At 39.3% G+C, this 22,409-nt stretch overlaps 1 protein-coding gene across 2 annotated transcripts in view; it reads right to left on the bottom strand.

Moving 5' to 3' along the window:
- Positions 1-22,409, bottom strand: part of TMTC1 (transmembrane O-mannosyltransferase targeting cadherins 1) — a 271,877-nt gene that overhangs the window by 119,342 nt on the left and 130,126 nt on the right. For both annotated transcript variants that reach the window (XM_082419615.1, XM_082419614.1), the window contains exons 6-7: positions 15,812-15,893; positions 14,559-14,662 (exon numbers count right to left, since the gene is read on the bottom strand). In XM_082419615.1, the coding sequence (XP_082275741.1) occupies positions 14,559-14,662; positions 15,812-15,893 (186 nt within the window). The remainder of the gene's footprint in view (positions 1-14,558; positions 14,663-15,811; positions 15,894-22,409) is intronic.

Genomic DNA, 22,409 nt, shown 5'->3' with positions numbered 1-22,409 from the left:
GTAAACTCCTTAAATACTACTTGAAATACTGAAACAGCATTGGAAAATTTTTGCAAATTTAAGCACAAAGAAGCCACTTGGAATCACCCCGAAAGCTAATTACATTTGAGGGGGCTGTTGAGCTAGCTGTAATCAGCAACTGATGTATTTCTTTTTAACTCAATGACTATGAATTACATTTCAAACTAATCACCTTGTTTATTTCTGCTAAAGTTTCAGAAATAAAACAATCTTTGAATATTTCTGTCCCACTGGGTTTTCTTTTTTAAAGCAGGGGCAAAAATGAAATGAATTATTTACCAATTTTCTACCATGAATTCTGCTAACAGGAGGAAAGCCACTAGAATATCTGGCCAACAAAATGGAATATACAGCACAAAAAGCAAGGAATTCAGCTTAAACAATTTAGTGAGGTATTTTCATTCATAATCCAGGAATGAATGAAGAGGTTTCAGGATGAAATACATGAAAGGGAAAATGAGGCCAGGGGGAACTGGCATCAAATGGCACCTAATCAAACTGTGGCCCCTTTTTTTACATCTTTTTTGAAGTACGATTGCTTTACAATGTTGTGTTAGTTTCTGCTGTACAACAAAGTGAATCAGCTATATGTATACATATACCCCCATATCCCCTCCCTCTTGAGACTCCCTCCCACCCTCCCTATCCCACCCCTCTAGGTCGTTACAAAGCACCGAGCTGATTTCCCGGTGCTATGCAGCTGCTTCCACTAGCTATCTATTTTACATTTGGTAGTGTATATATGACAATGATACTCTCTCACTTTGTCCCAGCCTCCTCTTCCCACCCTGTGTCCTCAAGTTCGTTCTCTACGTATGTCTTTATTTCTGCCCTGCCACTAGGTTCATCAGTATCAGTTTTCTAGATTCCATATATATGCGTTAGCATACGGTATTTGTTTTCCTCTTTCTGACTTACTTCACTTTGTATGAGAGACTCTAGGTCCATCCACCTCACTACAAATAACTCAATTTCGTTCCTTTTTATGGCTGAGTAATATTCTATTGTATTCTTCTTTATCCATTCATCTGTCGATGGACATTTAGGTTGCTTCCATGTCCTGGCTATTGTAAATAGTGTGGCACTCTTTAAATCTAAATCTTCATTTTTATCAAGAAAAAAAATTAGAGTGCTTTAACTGCTAAAATATACATAAATTCTGCTGTCTTTGAAAAAACCTTTTTGGCTAAGAAATAACATGAGCCTAATACAAAGATGCCTATGATGGGTACATATGAAAAAATCACGCACTGCCAGCAGAAACACACAGCACTTGCTTGTTTTATATAGAAATGTTTCTGTGCAAAGGATCCTTCTTTCTCTTTCATCTACAAAATCCTCCACCATTTCATAAATACGGGACACTGGGTCCACTGTATACACACTGCATCCTCTTGGGAAGGGCACTGGCTAACACTGTCAAAATAGCCACAGTACCTCCAGAGTGGAGCACCCCACCTTACCCTGACTCTACCTCTGTCCACTGGGTTTTGGTGATCTGTCCTGCCCCTCCCTAGGCTGTCCCTTATTTTCATCCTCACAACTCCTGTATTCCATTGATGCTTCAAAAGGGTCTCCATAGTTTCACTGCAACCCAGCAATAATGACAGGCTTTTGTAGGCATAACCTGCTTATTGTCATCATTAGCATCTTCTCCTTATACCCGTCTCTGGGACTAGCCAAAGAAAGCCATTTATTGAACTGAGTTCTCAATGAACAGGAGACCCTCACATGAATTCAATAAATGTTGAATACTTACTCTGTGAACTTTTATAGGAGCTGAAGGGTAATCAGAGCTAGCCCTCGTCTTCCACAAGGTCATTTTCACAGCATCGGTGGTGAGAAGACATGCATATATTACATGGTTGGGTAATAGTGAAATATAGACACCAAATTTCAAAGGAGTTCTAAGAAGTGACAGATTAATGAAGGACAGAGGATTAAGAAATGCCCTCCTAGAATCTATGCAGAATTTAAATAGGTGGAAAGATGGCAGATAGAGAATCCAGGCAGGAACCCCAAATAAAAATGGCTTCAAATTGTAAATGAACATGACACTTTCTGAGGACAGTTAAAAATATGGGTAAATTAGAGTACAGGATTAAAAATGTGTAATATACAAATGATAAAATGACTCCTGCTAAAATGTCTAAAATGAAAAATATTATGTCAAATGTTGGTGAGGGTGTGGAGAAACCAGAACTTTGAAACACTACTGTGAATTGATTAAACCATGTTGGAGAAGTTCAGGAAGTTTCATGAAAGTAGAATAAATGCATACTTCATGATGTAGCAATTCTACTCCTAAGTTCCTACCCAGCAATGCTGCACACATATGTTAACCAAGAGACATTTACAAGATTGTTCATAGCAACACTATTATTTTTTAAAAATTTTTATTGAAGTACAGTTGATTCACAATGGTTCAGGTGTACATCAAACTGATTTAGTTATATATGTGTGTATGTATATATATATTTATACATTTATATTCTTTTTCAGATTCTTTTCCAATATGGTTTAGTACAGGTATTGAAAATAGTTCCCTGTGCTATACAGTGGGTCTTTGTTTTTTATCTATTTTATACATAGTAGTGTGTATCTGTTAATCCCAAATTCCCAATTTATCCCTCCCCCCCTTTCCCCTTTGGTAACCATGTTTGTTCACTATGTCTGTGAGTCTATTTTGTAAATAAGTTCATTTGTACCATTCTTTTAGATTTCACATGTAAGTGATATCATATGATATTTGTCTTTCTCTGTTTGACTTACTTCACTTAATATGATAATCTCTAGGTCCATCCATGTTGCTGCAAATGGCATTATTTCATTCCTTTTTATGGCTGAGTAGTATTCCATTGTGTTTATTTATACACACACACACACCCCACATCTTCTTTATGTATTCCTCTGTTGGTGGACATTTAGGTTGTTTCTATGTCATGGGCAGCACTAGTATTAACACCCCCAAACTGGAAACAACCCAGATGTCCATCTACAATAAAATCAATACCTACATTGTATATTCATTGAATGAAAATCCATTCAGCAATGGGAATGAATACAACAACATGGATGAATGTCACAATGGGTAATGTGGAACAAAAACAGGTGACACAAAAGAAAAGAAAATCAAGGAAAACCATTTATAGACAAGGATGGGATGACTGGAAGCAGGCCCTGATCCCCTGCACACAGGGCTGGGACGGAAAGCTCCAAGGCAATCCCAGCTGAATGGCTGGTGTAGAAGCTTGTCTACGGCCCTCATCCCTTAGCTCCTCGGTGGCAACAGAGTAGAAGGTGCCAGACAAGTGCTGAGGTCTGCCCTTGGGGCATTCCATCCATGGGGCAAAGGCCCGTAAGTAGCACTGAATACTGATACTTGATGCTTTAGCACCTGGGAACAGAGATGGCAAGACCATTTCCAACTACTCATGAAATAGGAGAAGAGATCCAAGGGGCTCTCCAGCCAGTTTCTCACTGTGTTTTGTTTTTCAAGTTCTTCCAGATTATAAGGACCAATGGTCTAATCAAACCAGTTAAAGGGAGAGTTATTTTTAAAATTCCCATAAGAATCAGAAGACAGGAAATTAAGAGCAAAACCAGACTTCTCAGGAACCAGAACCAAGCAGCTACAAGAAAGGTAGCCTTCTCTCTAGGCCACAGGCCTTCTTCACGGCTGCCCTGCTTCTCTTAGCCTTTGCTCCATCTCCTCCCTGTGCTCAGGGGCTCCTTAGTCATGCTTCTCATGACTGAGGCCGGAGCATGGTTGTCAGGGCTGCCCAGCTCTCCTTTCCTCCTGCCTTCACACACCTGTCACTTCAGTCTTCACAGCCTCACTCTCAGGTTTCAAATTCCTGAGAGCAGCACCTGATTGGCTCACCTCATCTTTTGGAATCAACTCTCACAGGTTGGCCAAACTCCAATTCTTGATCCTTCAGGTCCCAACAAAGGTGTCACTCCTTCCGACTGGCTTTCCCTGTCCCCACTCCCCCCCACCCCCAGGCCAGGCTGGAGTCCCCTATATGAGCTCCCACAGCCTCGGGGCTTACACACTGCCCTGTAACTTCCCGTTGATGACGTGCCTGTCTTCCCACTAGAACAGAAGCTCCTCGGGGACAGGGTTGAGTCTTATTTATAGCTATTTCCCCAGCACCCAGCTCTGTAAGTAGACAGGTTTTCAGAAATTAACCTGATAGTAAAATAATGCCTAAAAATCTAAAAATATTTAAATTAGATACTTTTAGTTTGGCCTGAGGCAACCATACATTTTTCTAGTCCCATAAAAGATACCTGCTAGGCTTCCAGTTGTCCACACTTGTAGCTAAAGGGCACAGACTGAAGATTCTGCCCTTGTGTAGCCCCCTCAGCACCTTGTGTAATGCTGGCTCCTGGGACACCATCTAGTAATGAGGAGTGTCTGAGTAAAGGCACTCACTCCCCTCACATGTCACAGAGCATTCTTATAAAGCTATGCCAAGCTTACTTTTTCTTATTTTGCATTAAACTGCAATGAATAATAGTTCAAATGAGAATTCTTGTTACCATGGATAAACTATAAAGTGAATCTGAAATGTCATTAAGTCTCTTTGACCTTTTTAATGCACCATTAATACAGTTATCTTATTAACAGAGATAGTCTCCTCAGAGCAGAAAATATGAATTTCAACCTCTAAGACTTCCAGCAACAACTTCTTACCCATTTATCTCTAAAAAGGTAAATAATTCCTTCTGCAAAATAAATACTAGGTTCATTTCTTACCTAAAGTCTGTTTCTCTCTATAAAGCATTTAACATCTTTATTTCAAACCAACATTCAGGTGTAACTTCCACTGAGCAAACATACCGACTGCTGACCATACATCAGGTGCAGGTTCCAGATTCCACACAGAATCCCAGAGGCCTACTAATGAACTACATCCAACAACACTGAACATCCCTTAGGCATGTACAGCATTTTCTAGCTTACAAAGTATTTGCATATAAGGATTATCTGATCCCAACTCAGTCTCTACGAACTGGATATTACCCTTCTTGCAGCAAGGGAAACAGGCTTAGAGAGGCAGACTTGTTCAATGCCCCGCAAGAGACCCATAGGAGACCCTGCACACAAGACAGGGTTTTCTGGCTCCACATAAAATGTAAAAAGGAAATATGATGGCTCAAATACTGGTATTTCATGGAGAAATACCTGCCTGAGATTCTGACTTATTCCTTGAACAGTGCAACCTGGATGAACTTGAGCTTTTATACCAAAAAAAAACCAAACCTTTAACTTTTAGTCGAAGCAGGGCTGACAAACTTAAAACCAGTGTGTAGTCACCTCTCCAACACAGTAAACAGATGACTGCACTGATGGAAATATTTGTTATAGCATCATACGGCAAGAAGTAGAATCAAATTAAAAGCTTGGGTTTGGCATTTTATTCGTTATGAAAAGCAAGTTTTGCCTTTATGTTCCATTGTTAGCAAAAATAAAAGAACTGTCTCTAATTTTTATCAGCTTCTCATGGATTTAATATTCTAATGGAAACACAATAAGTAGATTTAAAGTATTCTATATTTTCTTCAAGCAGTAAAGTGATCCAGACCAGCCTTTTCCAGCCCTGCTCCCTAGCCCACAGGTAGAATCTGCTACTACCACCGTCTCCCTCTTCTGACTCCCTCCTCTTTCTTCTTCGTTTTTGTCCCCTTCATTCCCAGGGTCTAAGACAATTAGAGGAATTACTATTACACAGTGTCATTTCAGTTGGGGAAACTACACTCAGTGACCTTGACCATCTCCTTCATCCCCAAGCTATGTTTCTAAGAACATAATACAAACTACACGATGGGGACAACACCCACCTTGTAGCGCACTCTTCAGCTACAGAGGACACAGTTCATAACCGAGGATTTCAAAAAGGGTAACACCTCCTTCTCCCCCCCAAAACAATTAGGTTGCTGATCAGATACTGAATCTCTCACCCAACCTTGTGATCCATTCAATCAGAATTTCTGCAACCTGAACCAGAAAATCTTATTTTTAGCATACTTCCCAGGATGACTCTGATATTCACTCTAGTTTGGTGACCATTGCTTTGAAAATCAGAATAACTTCAGTTTCATTTCATGTGTGAAGGCCCTGCTAGTTGCTGCAGCAAAAACAAAGCAGCGACTTTTGCGTACCCCTCTTTAAGCACAGAGTGGTTTTGTTTGTTTTAAAAAATAATTTAAATTTTCATTCAGTTTGTTCAGAGATACGTTATGTTATGAGATAGCCCCCATGTTAGGGGCTTTAAGGGCTACAAACATTACTAAGACATAGTGCCCTAAGGCTGTAACAATCAAAACCTAAGGTTTTGTGCCTGTTTGAAATTATCAGCTGAAAATGGAGACAGAAAAAGAAGCTTCTTTAGAAGGAGAATGTTGAGTTCTATCTTAATCTCATTATTTCATATCTTGATGTCTTCCAACAAGTAATACAAGCCTTTGTCTGGATAGCTGAACAGCAGAAACAGATCTATCCACTTAAGAAGATATATTCCACCTGCTTATCCAGGACCACATCTCATGAAAAAACATGATGCTGATAGGAGGCCTTACATTCACTGAAAAATCCTATTTTATCTATTTCCTGGATTTGAAAGACAACCATTTTTAATATTAGAAAGGCAATACTTCTTCGGTCAAGCATGTACTGCTTTATGTTCCGTCCTCTTCGAATCTGGTTAAGACAGAAAACCAGTTACTAGACAGCAGGCAGGTACCTTAATAGCGGAAACAATGTTATCCCTTCTGCAGGCTCCAGCCCTATGCAGAAGCCATACTTAACCTCCGCTTTTGTTTTTATTTTTTATCCAAGATTTCCAAAATTGAATGTCAAAGTACCACATTTCTAAAGAGACACATACAGAGAAGTAAATTCTGGGCTAAATGACAATTCTCTGACAGAACAAGCTGCACACAGACCTATTCCATGACTCCTCAAATGCAAGTCCACCATAACCACCAAAGCAGAATCTTTGGGCACTGGACCCCAGCACTGATGTTTCAGCATGATTCACAAGTGTTTTCGAGACACATGCAGGTTTGGCAATCTGGCTGGAGTAAAATCATAAAGCCCGGGACAGCTGCAGTCAGGGCATAATTTTGGGTGGTAATTTATAAGAAGTGTCATGAGCACCCGTGGTCTTGGTCCCTAAAGGACATTTTTTTCGGATGGGACTAAGTTAGTCGTTACACCAAAAGATGGAGTGCAATAAAATCCCTCTACCACTCAGAATCAGCTGAGTGAAACACAAGTTGGCAGACTAGAAGAAACCACCCAAACCAGAGGCAGAGGAAGGCTGCAGAGTACACTGGGGGTGCTCCACTAGCCAGCCCTCCCACCTCCCCGTCCTTCCCCCAGAGCTAAGCCAAGAACCCCAGCACTTGTTCTAGGCCAGTGCTATCCAAAAGAAATATAATAAAAGCATGCATAATTTCAAGGTTTTATTAGCTATGTTAAAAAGAGGAAAATGAAACATGGTAAATTAATTTAATAATATATTTTGTTTCAAGAATATATTCAAAATATCATTTCAACATACATATAATTTATGGGGTATAATCAATATAAACTTATTAATGAGGTATTTTGCATTCTTTTATTCTTACAGAATTTTGTCTTCAAAATCCTGTGTGGGGACTTCCCTGGTAGCACAGTGGTTAAGAATCCGCCTGCCAACGTAGGGCACACGGGTTCGAGCCCTGGTCTGGGAAGATCCCACATGCCATGGAGCAACTAAGCCCGTGCACCACAACTACTGAGCCTACGTGCCACAACTACTGAAACCCACACGCCCAGAGCCCGTGCTCTGCAACAAAGAGAAGCCACGGCAATGAGAAGCCCGCACACCACAACGAAGAGTAGCCCCCGCTCACCGCAACTAGAGAAAGCCCGTGTGCAACAATGAAAACCCAATGCAGCCAAAAATCAAATTAAAAAAATATATAAAAAATAAAAAAAATCCTGTGTGTACTTTATTTATACTTACAGCACATCTCAATTCAGACTAGCTGGTAGCCTCATGTGGTTCGTGGCTCCTGTAGTAGACACCACAGATCTAGACAATCACTCTGGTCCTCAGCCTCACCCTCCACCTCTCCCGACATGCAACTGTTCTTGGTTTAATCTTTAATTTGGGATTCCTATTCAAAACCTACCCACAACACTTGGCTCTAGCCCTTTTCTACATTCAAATCCAATTTCAAAATTTTCCAATCTCAAATTTCCGAAATCACTAACCTGTTTTGTTTTGGTTTTTGTCTGTTTTAGTACATGGTTTTTGTCTCCATTCACTCCCTTCTACCTCTGGTGAAAACTTCTAGCTCTTGTTTCTATAGAAATTCCATGTGGGATGGGAGGAATTTGGACATATGAGGGCAAAATTTTCCAACTTGCTTGTCAGGAAAAAGTTTTGCAATCGAAATACAACACTTCTGTTTTTCAGCTTCTTTTTTTTTAATTAATTAATTTTATTTTATTTATTTTATTTATTTTCGGCCGCGTTAGGTCTTCGTTGCTGTGCACAGGCTTTCTCTAGTTGTGGCGAGCAGGGGCTACTCTTCGCTGCGGTGCCCAGTCTTCTCATTGCGGTGGCTTCTCTTGTTGCAGAGCACGGGCTCTAGGCATGCAGGCTTCAGTAGTTGTGGCCCATGGGCTCTAAAGCGCAGGCTCAGTAGTTGTGGCTCATGGGCTTAGTTGCTCCGTGGCATGTGGGATCTTCCTGGACCCAAACCCGTGTCCCCTGCATTGGCAGGCAGATTCTTAACCACTGCGCCACCAGGGAAGCCCTGTTCTTCAACTTCTAATGACACTTTTCTTCTCAAGTCAAAAGCAGAAACATGTATCATTCAATGTCATGTCATTCAGCTGATCCACACAAATCTCAATTACAGATGAAAAAAGTTATTGATCAGTCACATAGAATTACTGACAGTTAATACAATCTGAATGTTTGGAATAAAATGGAAAGGTAAAAGATTAAGGGCTTGTTGCCAGCGTATCCTGAATAATGATGACCCCCTCCCCCCATTGTGTATGGATCTATCTTGTTGATTGGACAAGCCCAATGGACAAAAATTAAAAGCCAAATTATAAACAGCCTCCGAACTGCTGTTAACATAAACTGTATCAAAGTACAATTTAAAAAATATTAAAAACATAATCCCATACAAATACACAGTGAAGACTAAAAGTTTACATAACTTATTAATAAGGGAATCATACTTGACAAAGCCAATTTAGAAGAGAATTTGAGTTAGGCAAAACCTTCTTGGATATAACAGCAAAAGCGTAAGTAACAACAACCAAAAAACAGATAAATTGGATTTCATCAAAATTAAAAACTTTTGTGCCTCAAAGATCACCATCAAGAAAGTGAAACAACAACCCACAGAAAGGTAAAAAATGTTCATAAATCATATATCTAGAATATATAAATATTATATGTAGAATATATAAAGAATTATTATAACTCAATAATAAAAAGACAAATAACCCAATTAAAAACTGGACAGGGCTTCCCTGGTAGCGCAGTGGTTGAGAATCTGCCTGCCAATGCAGGGGATACGGGTTCGAGCCCTGGTCTGGGAAGATCCCACACGCCACGGAGCAACTAGGCCCATGAGCCACAACTACTGAGCCTGCACGTCTGGAGCCTGTGCTCCGCAATAAGAGAGGCCACGATAGTGAGAGACCCGCGCACCGCAATGAAGAGTGGCTCCTGCTTGCCGCAACTAGAGAAAGCCCTCGCACAGAAACGAAGACCCAACACAGCCAAAAATAAATAAATAAATAAAATATTTAAAAAAAAACAAAAAAAAACTGGACAAAGGATCTGAATAGACATTTCTCCAAAGAAGATATAGAAATGGCTAATAAGTATATATAAAGATGCTCAACATCATTAGTCATCAGGGAAATGCAAATCAAAACCACAGTAAGATGACATTTCACACCCACTTGTATGGCTATAATAAAAACAACAACAACAAAAAGACTGTCAAAAAGACAAGTGTTGAAGAGGATGTGGAGAAACTGGAACCCTGATAGACTGCTGGTAGAAATGTAAAATGGTAAAACTGCTTTGGTAAACAGTCTGGCAGTTCCTCAAAAAGTTAAATATAGGGGACTTCCCTGGTGGCACAGTGGTTGGGAATCTGCCTGCCAATGCAGGGGACAAGGGTCCCCTTCCTGGTCCAGGAAGATCCCACATGCTTCGGAACAACTAAGCCCATGCACCACAACTACTGAGTCCACGCGCCACAACTACTGAAGCCCACGTACCTAGAGCCCATGCTCCGCAACAAGAGAAGCCCCCGCTCGCCACAACCAGAGAAAGCCCGTGTGCAGCAACGAAGACCCAACGCAGCCAAAAAAATAAAATAAAATAAAATAAATAAACATTCTTGTGCTAAAAAAAAGAGTCAAATATAGAGTTAACGTATATGATCTGGCAATTCCACTCTTTGGTACATATGCAAGAGAAATCAAAACATACATTCAAACAAAAACTTGTACATGAATGTTCATAGCAGCATTGTACGTAATAGCTAAAACGTTCCATTACATGGAAACAACCCAAACGTCCATCAACAGATAAAGGGTAAAATAAAAAGTGATGTATCTATAAAATGGCATACTACTGCAGAATAAAAAAGAAATAAACATTAATATATGTATGCTATGACACGATGAATCTTGAACTTAGTTTACTAAGTAACTTAAACTTAGTTTAAAGTTAGTAAACTAACTTACATAGTTTACTAAGTAAAAGAAGCCAGTCACTAAAGATCACACATCATGTGATTCCATTGATATAACATATCCAAAATAAGTAATTCTATAGAGATAAAAAGTAGATCAATGGTTGCCTAAGGCCAGGGGACCGGGGTGAAATAGGGAACAGCTGCTAATGGATGTAAGGTTTCTTTCTGGGGAGGTGTTCTAAATTTGATTGTGATGATAGCTGCACGGCTCTGTGAATATACCAAAAACCATCGAATTGTACACGTTAAACAGATGTATTGTATAGCATGTAAATTATATCTCAAGCTGTTATTAAATATAAATATAAATTGAGTATATATAAGAAACATATAAGTATATATGTATTGATATATACAAACTAAATTTGAAAAACAAGTTTTCATGGTTCATGAAAAAATAAAAAGGAATGAGGCTGGCGAATTAGATACAAGTTTGCCCAATGTCTTGCAAGGCAATAAAACTAACATTTGAAATTTTATTTTCTACTTGAGAGAAAAGAAATAATCACACCTGTCAGATTTCTATAAGTAAAATTCTAAGTTGACAGAGTTGTCAAATACAGTAAATGTGAATAATAAGTCAACCAAAGTTGTATTCCTCTAGGTTTGTTAGACAATGTTCTACATTACAGTGAATGCCACGGTCATGTTTTTTCTTATTCTCATGTCTTAGATAATTTTTCTTAACAAAGGTTTCTCATGAGCATACCACAACAATTTTGCATCTGTGTTGTTAGGCAGAAAATGGCAGGGTATTTCCTCTTAGCTAAACACATGGGAATGGATCATCTAAAAGAGAAGGAATCTCAGAACTAAAATCACAGGAAGTCATGTTAAACAAAACAAAGAGTTGACCAAGCAACTCTTAAAAGCTATTAGGATATTTTTTAAAACTACATGTAATTAATAACTATAACAATTATTAAGAGAAAGCTAGTTTGAAAACTCTCACCTGATAATAAAGTTGTTATACCTACTTTAAAAGAAGATATCTTTGCAAGATAGAAGCAAAGATGCTATAAAAGTTGTTCAGTTTACAAATCCAGTAAAAGACGTGAAGCAATAACGAGATCAATTGATATAGCTGACTGATAAACCTCTGATTGGTAAAGACAGACTCACAGAGCCAGCCAAATCATAGCTAAACTGTACAGCTGATGAGAAAAAAAAAAAAAAAAGCCAACAGAATTGGAAACAGACTAAGGTAATCCAGTTTAAGAATCATCATTATACTGGAGGTCAAACAATTATGCAAGAAGAGTAGAAACTTTACTCAGGAAAGGAATTAAAGACAATGTTCTGGATGCTTAAAAGAGTCAATTATAATGCAGCTGTCTTAGAGGAACGTGAAAGGCCATTTACAGCAACGGTCACTGAAATGTCCCAGGGTATCTATGTATTTTAAGGATGAAACACAAAAACAGAAAGATACGTGTTTTTTTTTTACAAGGGGGAGAATATAAAGATGTTAGGATATTCTGTTCTATTACTTTATATTGATTGAATCGCCTGAGAATAGTCATTCAGATGGATTCACAGACGGAAAGTCCTGGATGAAATGTGTATCAGACCCCTCAGAAAAAAATACGTAAAAACCTTGGAAGTGAAAGGCAGAACATGGTGAATGACTGGCCCAAGGTCCTAATTCTGCCAGAGGTTCCACCAAATAATTTTTTTGACCACCAGCAGGAATAAAAATGCAACCTGACCCCCCTGGCAGCTAAGATGGTATAGACAGAAGGGCAGTGAGCCAGAGACCAAAGGTACCTTGTCTTGACACCAAGGACAGTGGGGCAGGCATGTGTTTGCTGATGACAGAGATAAGAATGAAATGACTGGTTGGTGAGCTGAGAGCAAGACGTTCTTGTTCTCATCCGTCTGTTGCTTTGCGCCAGCTTGGCGTTTGGAGACTGGTACGCTCAGGGAATGGGCTGCATCTAACTATAAAGACAAGAATGAGTGCTCAAATTCAGCAGACAAGAACGCTTGGAGGGAGACCAACCGAGGGCTAAGGGAAACGGAGCCAGAAGCAAGAACAGGATCTGGCAAAGCTGTTTTTCTTCGCTTAAAGGCAGAAAATAGCTATTGAAGGAGCTGCGGAACCTGAAACAATTTCTCAATGAGCTAAAAATATCCAGACAAGGAGCCCTGGAGATGTTGAAAGCCAGTGAGAGAAACCTAAAAAGGACAAGTAGATTGCAATATTAACAAAAAGCTGGGCTACAGATGTCAAGCTTAATGAATGGACTAATTAAACAGTATTTTGAAAAATATAAGACATAAACAACAACTTATAAGTCTCTAGACTATCTCAAAGGGATAAGCCAACACTGGAGGCTGTATACCATATGGTTTCTGAAGCATATTCAAGATTTTTTAACACAAATGTATGTTGCAAGTAATGCAAACAACTGTGACATAATATTTATTAGAAAAATGGGTCAAACAAATTGGAAGAATACTTTTTGAATGGGAAATAGTCTTTAGAAAGGAAGAAAACACTAAGAACAGAAAAGAAGAGCATACAATGAAAAGAGAGTAGAAATTTATCAATTAAAACATATAAAGTAAATGAGTGAAATAAAGCAAGCCTGGCTCTATAAAAACAAAATCCAACAATCTCCCATCCCTAAGAGATACAAGTAAGCTGAAATATAAATGTGCTGTCGGCCAAGGTTTAAGATTTATTATGTCTTTGCAAACACAGAAAAGGGAAGGTCAGTATTACAAAAATGATATTAGACATTAAAAAGAACATAAAACTATGAAAATTTAAGAACAGTACACCTTAATGTATAAACATTATAGAATAATATATCCTGAAGAAACGTTATGAAAACTGTTAAATATAATTATATCTGAAAGTGTCAGAAGTACATCACAGCAGATTGGGTAAGGAATTAAAACCCTCTCAATGAACAAGATCCATTGGTCAACATCACTTCTTGATCCACTATCCTAAATCTCTTAAGGACAAATGGTAAGATACAATTGACTGTATCTTAGCAAAAATTGTTGTTCATTTCTGTTCGCCACTTTCAACTTCCCTGCTGATTTTAACCTTACAAGTAGTTGTAATGTCCAATCAACCTCTACACACCTCTCAGTGCACTGTCCTGTAACATTTGCCATATGAGCCACTCAATAGCTATTTTTTTTTTTTTTCGCCGCATTGGGTCTTCGTTGCTGCACACAGGCTTTCTCTAGTTGCGGCGAGCGGGGGATATTCTTCGTTGCAGTGGGTGGGCTTCTTGTTGCAGAGCACGGGCTCTAGGCGTGCGGGCTTCAGTAGTTGTGGCACGAGGGCTCAGTAGCTGTGGCTTGCGGGCTCTAGAGCGCAGCCTCAGTAGTTGTGGCGCACGGCCTTAGTTGCTCTGCGGCATGTGGGATCTTCCCGGATCAGGGCTCAAACCCGTGTCCCCTGCATTGGCAGGCAGATTCTTAACCACTGTGCCACCAGGGAAGTCCCTCAATAGATATTTATTATTGATAAGTGCTCAACAAAATGCTTGTTGAGTAAACAAATATATACCAAAATGAGAACAATACCAAAAATATTGACAAAACAGCACCATTTGTTGAAAAGAATTCCAAACATCTAAACAGTAGTTTCTTTTCTCCACACACCCTGAATAGAACACAACCTTTTTTTCCTTAAAATGCAAAGACAACATATCGTTTAGGATTATTTAAAACAACCTGATAAATACCAAGTAAAATTAAAAAAATGTATTTCTACTGACCTTGTAAGAATGTAAGGTGAAAATGAAGCTGGATTATCCTGCTCTGAAAAGAGGGGCATAGATCCTCCCATTATCCACAGACGGAAGTACAGAACAACAATCACCTTCAGAGAAAAGAAGATTTGGTAAGAAAATCATTGATTGTCGGGAGTAAGCCCCACCTTTCTGGAGGATACTTTCAGATGCTTTACAAATATTTTGATCTACAAACACTTTTTCTAGTGAACATTTCTGTAAAATCCTAACATTGAAGATGAGTAGGAAAGTAGTTGGGTAGAGGGAAGAGTAAACAATGAAGGTGATGATGGAAAGGCAAGCAAATCTTAATAACAGCCGTCAGTTTCAAGCACTTATTAGCTGTTATCCATTGTTATCCACTAAAGGCTTTCCAACCACCTGAGGCCTCCCAATTTGCCCAGAATCCCACAGCTAGTAAACTGCAAGATCCAGGAGTTGGACCCATGTCATTGGTCTCCAATGCCCAGGTTATTAACCATCCCTCTCACAGAGCCCCATGAAAGTTAACTTAAACTATGATAGATGATACTTCTGTGTCCTGAATAAATACATTTGGAAATGCTCCAACTCTCAAATGCTCTGGAGCAGACCACTCATGCAAGGGTTATTTCAACAACCCCAGGAAACATCTTTTGTGTCTACTCAGTGGAATTTTATCACTGAATGGCGCTATCCTGTTGCAAAGGTGCATAAGAAAACCAGAGGCCAGAGACACTTCTGTGGTGATAAGTTCTGTTTATAGAAGAATCCACCCACACAGACCTTCTAGATGTTAATCTCATTTCAATAGGACCAATTATGTTGTTTCTGTTAAAGTCAGAGGGAAATCTTTGCTTCAATAAAAGGTAAAAGATTAATTTTGGGAGGTAGTTAAGCCTGGACTTTTCCCCATGAATATCACTGGCTTATTTCATGAATGCTTTTTATATAAGTGCAGCACTAGATAACTGATACAGCCAGGTTTGTGTTGCAGAGACAACACAGCATCAGCACCTTGAAAATGGCACAAAAAATATTATAGTTAATACTGTTGGTGTCATTGAGTTCACATATCCCTAGAATGCTTCCATACATACATTCCAAGGCTTTGTAACATTTATAGCGTGTAAATTCTTTGAACTTAAGATCATATTGTTAGACGCTACTGCTGACTCAAGCAATCTGGATCATGTCTCTGAGTCAAATTAAAGTGAAATATTTCTTATCAGATATTTCAAAAGCATATATGTACTTACATAACTTATGACCAAAATGGCCCTTTTTAAGAATGGCCTCATGGTAAGCAAGAAATTTCTATTGCTGCTTGCTGTCAGATACCTGAAACAGGAAAGAAAAAACATCTTAAATAAGTGTCAGAGTCTGCCACAAATAATGTTTTCCTTTCAGTGTGAATAGACTAGCTCAAGAGAAGGCTGGAAAGGATCATAGCTAAGAACATGGCTTCTGGAACCAGACCACGTGGGTTTCAATCCCCCAGCTCTGCTGCCTACTGTCTGGATGATCTTGGGCAAGTTATCTAACATCTCTGCACGTCTTTCTCACTTATAAAAGAGTGGAAAATAATAGTATCTACTTCACAGGAAAGTTGTGAAGAATAAGTGTGATAATATATGGAACACAACCTAACTGTAAACTAGTTAGCTATAAATATTACTATCCCATCTAATCCCAAATAACCCAGGTATTCGGGCAACTATATGATTACACTAGTCACAGGGATGATCTTAAGCAAAATAAGATTTAATTTGCCTACTGAATGTAATTTGAGAGGGACAATGTCTTCCACCCACAAAATAGCTCACAAATGTCTTACCCCTAAAAAAAAGGATGCTAAGGTTTTATGAGGTTAAGTAATTTATCCAAGGTAACAAAGTTATTAAGCATTGGTGGTCAAACAGAGCTCACCCATATGCAATGGATAATTTCCTCATCTGCCTATGACCTTTGGAACCAAACTAGGTTACAAGAATGTCACTTCTAGAGGGGCAGCAACTTGTGTGGACCCTGCATCTCCCACAGTTCACCCACTTGTACTCCTCCACATAGAAGACATGTGATTGGCTGGTTTTAATAAAGACGATGAAAGGGAAGCAAGAGGAGATTGTCAACAAACTTCAGGAAACCCTAAGGTCCTTTTCACCTACAGGTAAATTTCTGTACAAAGTGTAGGGAAAAAAGTCAAACTGAACCACATAATCCAGCAAACGTTTCCCACCTCATCCTTGTTTCCCCTGCCCTTTTTCATTTTTTTCTTTTACTTTTTTTAGTCTAATTTTTCCTCAAAGGAATCCTCCCCCAGAAACTCTTAAAATCTGCATTTGAATGTGGTATCTTCACACAGCAAGGATGTTCTATAAGGAGAGAGATCCTTTTGAAGACCTGAGTGGGTTAGCAGCTCACAAAGAAACATCTAACTTGACGGCTTACAAAATACATGTGGTTCCTGTTTTGTTAAAGCTAAGTGCGTCCAAGTGGCTCTGTAAGGAGGAGACAGTGTCACTCAGAGGCAGGTCCCTTCCTTCTTGCTTCCCTTTTCTTCTTCCAAAAAACAGTACACAGAGTCACCTCTTAGCAAGCCCTGGACTGGATCCACCCCCAAGCACTACATTTAAATCCTTTCTTCTCCCTTAGCTCTCAAAAGAGAGCTTGGCAAGGAGTAAGGCCAGGAATACTGTCAGCTCTCAGGACGCAGGTGCATCTTTTCTGTCCTGAAATGGGCTTGAGGGAGTTTACCACTTCCTGAAACTGCACAGGAGATTTTGTGTATGTCTGCATCTGTGCATTTCTTTGAGGCAAAGTCCTTGACTTTGATCTCCAGTGTCAGCTAGGTCTGTGATTCCAAAAAGTTAAAGCACTGTTATGTGCATTTTCTCAGCTCCCCCTCTATCACCATCATTTTCAGGCCAACTCAACAAAGACCAACCCTGGATATTTCTGCTATTCCTTTACAGGATGTGAATAAGTGGCAGCAGGAAGGGAAAGGGAATGGCAGTGCGGGAAGGAAAAGGGTTGCAACACATCTGAATGAAAAAGTCCTTCTTGGGTTGGTCTGCTTTTAGAAACTTCATTTCTCAGGTTCCCTCTGTTGCTTGTTTATTTTAACACCGTGGAAAAATTAGAAGTGGTTTCCCTTATATAAAACAAACCACAGGGTTTCAGATGTTAAACTTAGGTAATTCATATTTTGTTTCACTGAAAGCTCACTGTGATGGTTATTTCAGAGACATTTATAAAGTGTCCCTTTGTTTGCAAATTCTTCCTCCTTGAGAAGTTCTATTTCCTTAAAGAGTTCAGTTAAAGGTGTCAAATAAGTTACTCTTTAAATGTAGCATCCCAAAGCAATGAAAGCCTAGAATGACACAGAGAGCAGTAGTTGAAAAAAATGACCTCCTTTGAAGATTTCAATTTCCAGTTGTTGACCAAAATTAAATGAGATAATAAGCCAAAATGACATGGCCCCCCTTTTTTGGTAAGCACTAGGTCAGAGGCTGAGATTACTAGCTCATACAGAGAGCAGTCTAAGAGTTGAATTTTCTGCATCTCCTCCTCCCCCTCCTACAACGAAATTGGACAGTGGAATTTTTTCCCCCTTAGTCCATGATGTCTGTGAATTAGAAACAAACAACAACAAATAATAACAATAATATAAAAAGAGCAAATAATATGTGTCAGATACAAACGTAAGTGATGTAAATGTACTAATTTCTTTATAATTTCTTTGTAATTTCAACAATTCCTTGAGGAAAAACATTATAATTCCTTTTTAATAGAGGAGGACACTGAAAAACTAGAAGTAATACTTAACCATAATATCAGATTATCTCAGCTACTCATTTCAATCACAAGTTAACATAGCTGAGCATGACTTATAAACACAAGGATACGCAAATGCCATCACTGATATTTTTCAACTTCAGTCAAATTCTCCATTGTTTTCCCTGCAAAGCCAGAGAACATGCCAACAACAAAACCAAACCACTGAGGAAACCACTAGAATGGGAAGCAAGGGTCCAGGGTTCTATTCTTGTGCTTCAAACTAATTTGTCACATGACTTGGTAGAAATCTACAGGAGCTTCATTTTCTTGCTATATCAATGACAGTTAGACTAAGTGGTTTCAGGGTCCCTCTCAGGTTCAAAATATTATGATCCCTGGATGTTCTCAACAACTGATGACATCAAAGATGACAAATAAAGAAAAACATAGAAAAACCTACTGAAATTTTAAAAAAGGAATGCCAAGCAATTAGGGTGAAGCAAATACTAGTTGATCCCTCACTTTTAAGGAGACCCTTGAAATTTGCTGTTGCACATTAAAAAAAAACACATTTTAACATTAGTTTGGGGTATCGGCATTACCAAATTCTGCATTTTTAACAATTTCTGATTTTAGGCAAGTAAAAGCAAGATCAAGATTATCCAAAATGAATTTCCTAACCGGTGCTCCTCCCACCCCAAGTTTTCTGACCCCAAATTTTCTAACTACTAACACCCACCTCCTTAGTTGATCATGTTCAAATATTCAGAGCTAATTGGGACTTCTCCCTGAAGTTACCCTCCATAGATACTCAGTCCTCAAATGCCATTGAGAGGTCTTAGGTGAGACCAGGACAACCTGCCACCTGAAGTTGTAAGCAGCTTTTTTCAGGAAAGATCTCTTTGCAGGGAAGAGCTCTCTGCAGGAGGTCCCTTTTGTCTTGTCACTTTAGCAAAGCTATATTTTAACTAACCTCTGACCCAAACCTTTCAAATCTTTTGATCACACAACACTTTGCCTAACCTGTTGGTTCTTTCCGTAGATCAAAGAAATAGAAATGAAGAATAAGTAATTAACAGATGACCAGATCTCTTCCCTAGCTTCCCCTTCAGTAATCTCATAAACAAACTGTGTGAACAAGATAAGCATCTAAAAAAAGATCACAGGGAGTCCACAGGCCTGTGCACAGCGGGGGATAGCGATGACTCTGACCCCCTATTTCAATGATTAACTGAGATTACTTCCCCTTTTTCCCTTTAAAAACTTTCATGGCCACGCAGAACATTCAGAGACGGTTTTGGGACGCAAGTCCGCCTTTCCCCCAGATAACCAGCTTTCTGATTAAAGGAACTTTTCCGTCTCTACCAGCGCTTGTCTCTCGTATCCGAGATCTGAATTCGGTAACAAAGTCACCAACTCCATAATCTTAATTTATTTATTTTTATTTTTGGCTGCGTTGGGTCTTTGTTGCTGCGCGCGGGCTTTTCTCTAGTCGCTGCGAGCAGGGGCTATTCTTCGTTGCGGTGCGCAGGCTTCTCATTGGGTGGCTTCTCTTGTTGCAGAGCACGGGCTCTAGGCACGCAGCCTTCAGTAGTTGTGGCTCGCGGGCTCTAGAGCGCAGGCTCAGTAGCTGTGGTGCACGGGCTTAGTTGCTCTGCCACATGTGGGATCTTCCCAGACCAGGGCTAGAACCCATGTCCCCTGCATTGGCAGGCGGATTCTTAACCACTGCGCCACCAGGGAAGCCTCCAACCCCATAATCTTGAGGGTTAAATGAATGCTTATTATTTTAAGTCACTGAATTTTGTTAACACAGAATTATTGTGTTAATAGCTAATTGATACATACAGCAAGATGATCAATAAATGTTTACGGACCCTAATAGAATTTAAAAAATATTTATCTGCCCCCACTCACCCTCTTTTCTTTATCTGTGTTCTCCTTACCCTCCAGTGCTAGACTGGGTACAAAATACGAACTCACCGCTTGGGGTTTGGACAGTGAGCTGGAGGATTCCTGGTGGATTAAATGAGAATATTATATTAGACTTTCCAGCCCTTCTCAGAAACCTGATAATTTTTGCCTTAATAACAGCTCCAGTGGCAAATATCTCAGCTACAAGTTATTACTATTTAATAATACACTAATAAATTGGGACTTCCCTGGTGGTCCAGTGGGTAAGACTCCATGTTCCCAATGCAGGAGACCCAGGGTTCAATCCCTGGTTGGGGAACTAGATCCCACGTGCATGCCGCAACGAAGATTCCGCATGCTGCAACTAAGATCCGTCGCAGCCTAAATAAATAAATAAATAACTTTTTAAAAATCAATATACTAATAAATTATAGAAAGCTATATACAAAATTCCTTCTGGAACACCTGTCATACTAATTTAATTTCTCCTGCTCTTTCAAGGTAGTAAAGAAAATTAACAAAGAGTCCCATACTATGACCAAAAAAAGAAAGAAAGAAAAAGAATTTGAATTCAGGGCTTTTTAGAGTAGGACTTTAGAAATCCTGCTTCTCTTTGAAACAGAGAAAGAAAAGATCTCTCAGTTGACCAAAGTAGCAAAGACATAGCTCACATTAGAAAAGATGAAAAGATTAACAAAAACAACAAAAGAAATTTGTGTCTTCGGTTTCTCTCTGATTGCACTCTCCTTGAACCCATAAAGTGCCTCACCTAAATTGCAATAACCAGTGGCATTCGAGGAGCAGAACTACTTGTGATGTCTTCTTTGATATTCAAATGCAGATTCCAAAGGGAAGGAGCTGTTTTAAGACAAAATGAATTTCTAAGTTCAATCTACTCAGAAACCCAAAGTAACTTTCAGTACCGCATTCTGTGGCTCTGGTAACATTTCTTCTTGAAAATTTAAACTCAACTCAGCAAGTTACTTGCAAAGAAATATTTACTTAGATTATCACACATAGAATAGTGGAAATAAAGACAGAGAAGGCAAAGGGGGATATGATTTCAGTTCTTTTAACCATTCTGAAAATCAGAGTTAGAAATGGAAGGGATCGAAACAGCTTAGGTAGTTTTACAGGTGAAAAGAAAAAAAGCCCAGAAATGTTATTTGACTTGCAAAAGGTCACGTTCCTTTAGTGTCAAAGGTCAATGAGTTCAGGCTTCATTAATTTAGTCAGAGGGGCTAATTTGTATTCCTGCTGCAATGAATTTAGTCGGAGGCACCAATTCTTAATCTTTCTATACGTAAACCAAAAATACAGTTTTGGTGATTATCACTCTTGCTTGTCATTAAAGTAGCGGGTTAGTTTCAATTCATTAATAATAGGGGATACTTAATGCATTTAATACATGTCAGTCACTGTGCTAAGTGCTTTACCTTTTAAATCTCATTTAATTCTCATACCAGCGCTGTGAGTCCATACTTGTCCCCATCTTGTTAATGAGGCTGAAGGAGGTACTCACTCAGGATCTTGAAGCTGGCAAGTGGCAGAGGTGAGACCCAAACCCAAATCCACAGCACCCACTACTCGATACAGCATAAAAGTAAAACGGAGTTGCTTTATTCAGTACACTTTCAACATGGATTATTTAATAAATGGCATTTCTGCTTGGTAACAACACAGTGACTTCTACTTAATTAAAAATGATAAAGTTCATCTTTATCAGTTAGTACCAATCTACAATAAAACCTATAATAAAAATTGTTCATACCAATGAACGGGCTGAGGCAGTGCACAATTCTTGAGGTGTCTTTTAAGAAGTATGCATTTAAACGTTAACATATGTAGTAATTGCCACAGGTCGAAATGCAAACTCCATGTACAGCGGGTTGATTCAGAAATTCTAAATGAGAAGAGATGGCTACAAGGAGAAGGTGAGCGGGACTAGGAGGGTGTGACTGCGCCGTGATGTGATCAGCCAGCCCCACAGGGAGGAGCAGCAAGCAGAAGCAGAGAGGGAGACAAGGATGCCCCAAGAGACGGACAACGAAGCTGACACCTGAGGAAGAGGAGGAGTGAATTGGGCGAGGAGAAAAGGTGAAAAACACATATACAGAGGCCTAGGATTGAGAGTTGGGAAGCAGGATGAGGAAATGAGAGACG

The sequence above is a fragment of the Balaenoptera physalus genome (assembly GCF_965194825.1).
Source record: "Balaenoptera physalus genome assembly, chromosome: 13".
In the NCBI taxonomy this organism is placed as follows: Eukaryota; Metazoa; Chordata; class Mammalia; order Artiodactyla; family Balaenopteridae; genus Balaenoptera; species Balaenoptera physalus.
Note: the sequence above shows the minus strand (reverse complement) of the source record. Positions and strands in the feature narration are given on the sequence as shown.